Genomic DNA, 3,719 nt, shown 5'->3' with positions numbered 1-3,719 from the left:
TTAGGGATATGAAATGGACATTTAGAAAAGTTAATAATCTGTGCCTAATCCTCTCCAAGAATTATCTGCTGGTATTTCTATAAATAATTGCAGCTTTATTTCTTGTCACTAGTGAAATCACACATTAATTTATTAAATGCATTGTTCATTGAGAACTTGGAACTTTGCTTTAAATCTCATTGCATGGGTGAAATATATACATGTAAAGCTACACATAAAATATCTTTGCATTTGAAACATATATTAAATAAAAAAGTCATAAAATAACTGTTCTGTACTATTTGTTTTCTTGCTTTGTTTGTTTGCTTAATGCTTGAGCAAATGTGCCCTTCAAAAAGGTTTCATGTTTGCTAGAAACATGAGATTTGTTCTTGACTGCACATGTGGATACTGTGATTCCTGAGCCTAACACTGAAATTCTTGATTAAAATGACAGACCATACAAAAAACAGTCCAACACAACAAAGTATCAGGGCAGGCAGACCCTGAATGGAATATTCTGTGAGCATTCTTCATTGCTAGCATTCAATACCCAATCCATAATGTTAGCGTTGCCAAAGGTGCTGTGTTTATTTGCATGGACCTGTGAATTACATAATTTTCTGCTGTTATCAGGCTGCTCCTACCTCTGCTGAGGAGCTTTTCCCTCAGCCAGGGCTTGTCCTTTAACTTCACTAGAAGCAAAATCAGCCTTTCACAGCCTTCCATAATTTTAAGCAAATTATATTTTAGAAAGTAATCATTGAGTCCTGAGTTTTGACATAGGAAGCACTTTAAAAATGGCTTTGAATACTCTTAATTAGCTCAGGAATTACAGTCTCATTCCTCTTCTATGCTGCTATTACAAGCATTTATCTCAATTGATTTCAACAGAGCTGCTTCTGTTTTACGCTGGTATGAGGGAGCAAAAAAACCCAGGTTGCATAAATTGTTAACAGCTCTTTCATGCTGCCTCTTTATTACCAGATAAAACTTTGATGAAGGACATTCACAGAAGATCAATATGAGAAACCACATAAGACCTGACTTTATGGTACTGGCTTATACGGAAAATCACAGAAATAACTACTTGTTTTTGAAGCGCTTACTTAAGGTGATGACTGGTTTGATGCTGCTTTTACTGAAAGAAATATTTCACCTTTAGGAGATGTACTGCCTCCTGAGTAAAGTTACTCCATAGCTCTGATTAAAGGGAGGCGGAAAAGGGAACGGAGAGCAATTGTACATCTAGCAATGAGCAACTCTATCCTTCGTTTGAGGGAAGAGCCCACTGTCTTTTCTCTGCTTTGTGAAGTTTGAGATCTTCTTCCAATGAACTGGGAAATATCACCTCATCAACAACAATCTTTACCTGTAATTTATAGAGGCCAGAGCACAGCTGTGGGGTAAACAACAAATGGTATTGAACTGACCAGTAATATATTGTCTGTGAGCTAATATAGCTCAGGATGTATTCACTGCCAAAAGCAAACATCTTCCTTGAGATTCACTTAGATGACAGTGTTTGTTTATGTAGTGGTTTACCTGTGTATGAAGAATTGAGCAGGAATAAAAATGCAATTGCAATCACATATAGTAAATCCAATTTATATTAATGTTTCTCCAACCTAATGGCTGTCAAATACACTGCCTGTCTGGCAGTCTGCCTTAATTTGTTTCTGTCAAATGAAGAACAAACATTTTATCACAAGTTTGTTTTTGTGTTTTCTTCTAAAAAAAACCCAAACACACCAACGCTGAAGCTTACAGAGGTGGCTATTTTTAGAAAGTTTGCTCTTCACACACTTAATTAAGACCATCATACTTTACTTGCTTTCCTCCAACTGTTACTAAAGCCATCCAAAGCCTTCGAAATCCAAGTGTTATGAAGTGGAAATGCCTGTGCAGAAAGGTGTCTGATGAGAAAGTCTTGATGACAGGCTTAATCCCAAGATCAGCAGAAGCTCAGTTGTGCTCCTTTTTCTCCCTGAGGTAGCTGAAGAGGACATCCAGGCCCCCCTCGACAACCTCGGGCAGGGGCCGGGATAAGGGGTTGTGGGCGATGTGGAGGCCTTTATCCATTGGGTTCCAGGCAATGCGGCGCAGCCGGCGCAAAAGGTAGAGGTCATCAGGAAGAGTCTGTATGGCATTGTAATCTACATTTAGTAACTCCAGAGTGGTGATGTAGCAGAGAGACCGTGGCAGACTGCGTATGCTGTTATTCTCCACAATAAAGATTTGCAGATTGACCAGATACTGGATACTCTCTGCGATGTTTTCCAGCTTGTTGGACCCTAGGTGCAAGAAATCTAAGCTCCTCAGTGCGAAAATGCAGAGGGGAATTTGCACAAAGCGGTTGTTACTGAGGTTCAATTTCCTCAAACTTGTCAGGTCAGTGAAGCTCAAAGGCAGTTGCGAGATGCGGTTGTGCGAGAGGCTCAGAACCTCCAGCTTCCTGCATAAGCTGAGCTCTGCTGGCACTTCTGTCAGGCAATTCATATTGACAAACAAGACCTTCAGGTTCCTCAGCAGCCCGATTTCTTTAGGCAGACTCTTGAGACAATTACCCCCCAAGTTCAGCACTACCAGCCTGTCCAGTTTCCCCAGCAAAGGAGGAATCACCACCAACTGGTTGCGTGAAAGGTTCAGCTTCTGCACCTCGTGCAGTCCCCACAAGAAGTCAGGCGTGTTGGTCATCCCTTTCATTATGAGGCTCAAGCTCACATAACGCAATCCCCGTTTCAGCAGTGACTTGGGCTCTTTCCCTGAGAGAAGGGCGTCTTCCCACGCAGGCAACTTTGGACCTTTCCTAAGAAAAACCATGCTCCTTCGCCCCTCGTTCTTTGAGTGCTCAGTTCCCATAATACTCTGGTTCCCTCCTGAGAGAAGTGAGGTTTTCTTCCCTTGCAAGTGCTACGCCAATATGCAAATGCCAACAGAGGATGACAGCTTGCAGGAGGTGGGAAAGTCAAAGCAAGGAGAAAAGGAGGAGCCTGTGAAGTGCATCTCAGTCCACCAGGGCAGTTTCCATAGCTGCTGAGGGAAAGTTTCACTTTTGGGGGCTTATGTTGATCTTGGTGCAGAGTCTGTAATGAAATACTTGCTCCTGACTTGCGAGCAAACCTGTTCAATTCAAACTGAATGCCACAAGACAGCTGTCACTGTCATTTGGCTTGGGCTTTATTGGACAGATATGTATCTTCACTGCAAAAAGGTCACAAGGATGCTGTATATAACTTCACCATGTCAGCTTTCTTGGCTATCTGGTACATACCATGGCTGCAGGACAATTAACAAGAGTGACTTCAAAAAAACAAACAAGCAAGCTAAAGAAGAAAACAAGCAAAGAAGTCATAATTTAAATCCAGATTTAAAGGACATTTTCATAATATTTTTTATTTTGATGTTCCTGATTTCACTGAAGTAGTTACTATTCTACCAGAAAATTTTGCATGCTGCAAAAACACTAGTAATGTTGACTTGTTATGTCAGTCCTTCTTTCTGTTTAGTAAAAAAAAAAAAAAAATCTAAAAAAGGAAAAAACTACTCTCAAAAAGTGTTAACTTTTATATCCCCTTTGTGGTAAGGATAGTCCTCTTTCTTTTCAGAAAGAGTACCACCTTCACTGCAGCAGTGACATTTTCCAGTGGTATCTGCGCCCACTTGGATGATTGCTACCCACGTTGCCAAATGTGAGCAGTCATACCTCACAGTTCTGCCCAAATTACTCTGTCCTAAAT

The 3,719-nt window shown here is 40.8% G+C and overlaps 1 protein-coding gene across 1 annotated transcript; it reads right to left on the bottom strand.

Annotated features, from left to right (window-relative positions):
• Window positions 1-1,665: 1,665 nt before the first annotated feature.
• Window positions 1,666-3,028, bottom strand: LRRC30 (leucine rich repeat containing 30). Its single transcript, XM_027670244.1, has one exon. It carries the CDS (start codon window positions 2,839-2,841, stop codon window positions 1,945-1,947), a length of 897 nt encoding a protein of 298 aa, XP_027526045.1. The 5' UTR covers window positions 2,842-3,028; the 3' UTR covers window positions 1,666-1,944.
• Window positions 3,029-3,719: the final 691 nt, after the last annotated feature.

The sequence above is a fragment of the Neopelma chrysocephalum genome, unplaced genomic scaffold (genome assembly GCF_003984885.1).
Source record: "Neopelma chrysocephalum unplaced genomic scaffold, ASM398488v2 Primary Assembly neopelma1_22, whole genome shotgun sequence".
Classification (NCBI taxonomy): Eukaryota; Metazoa; Chordata; class Aves; order Passeriformes; family Pipridae; genus Neopelma; species Neopelma chrysocephalum.
This window is presented reverse-complemented; position numbering and strand designations above follow the sequence as displayed.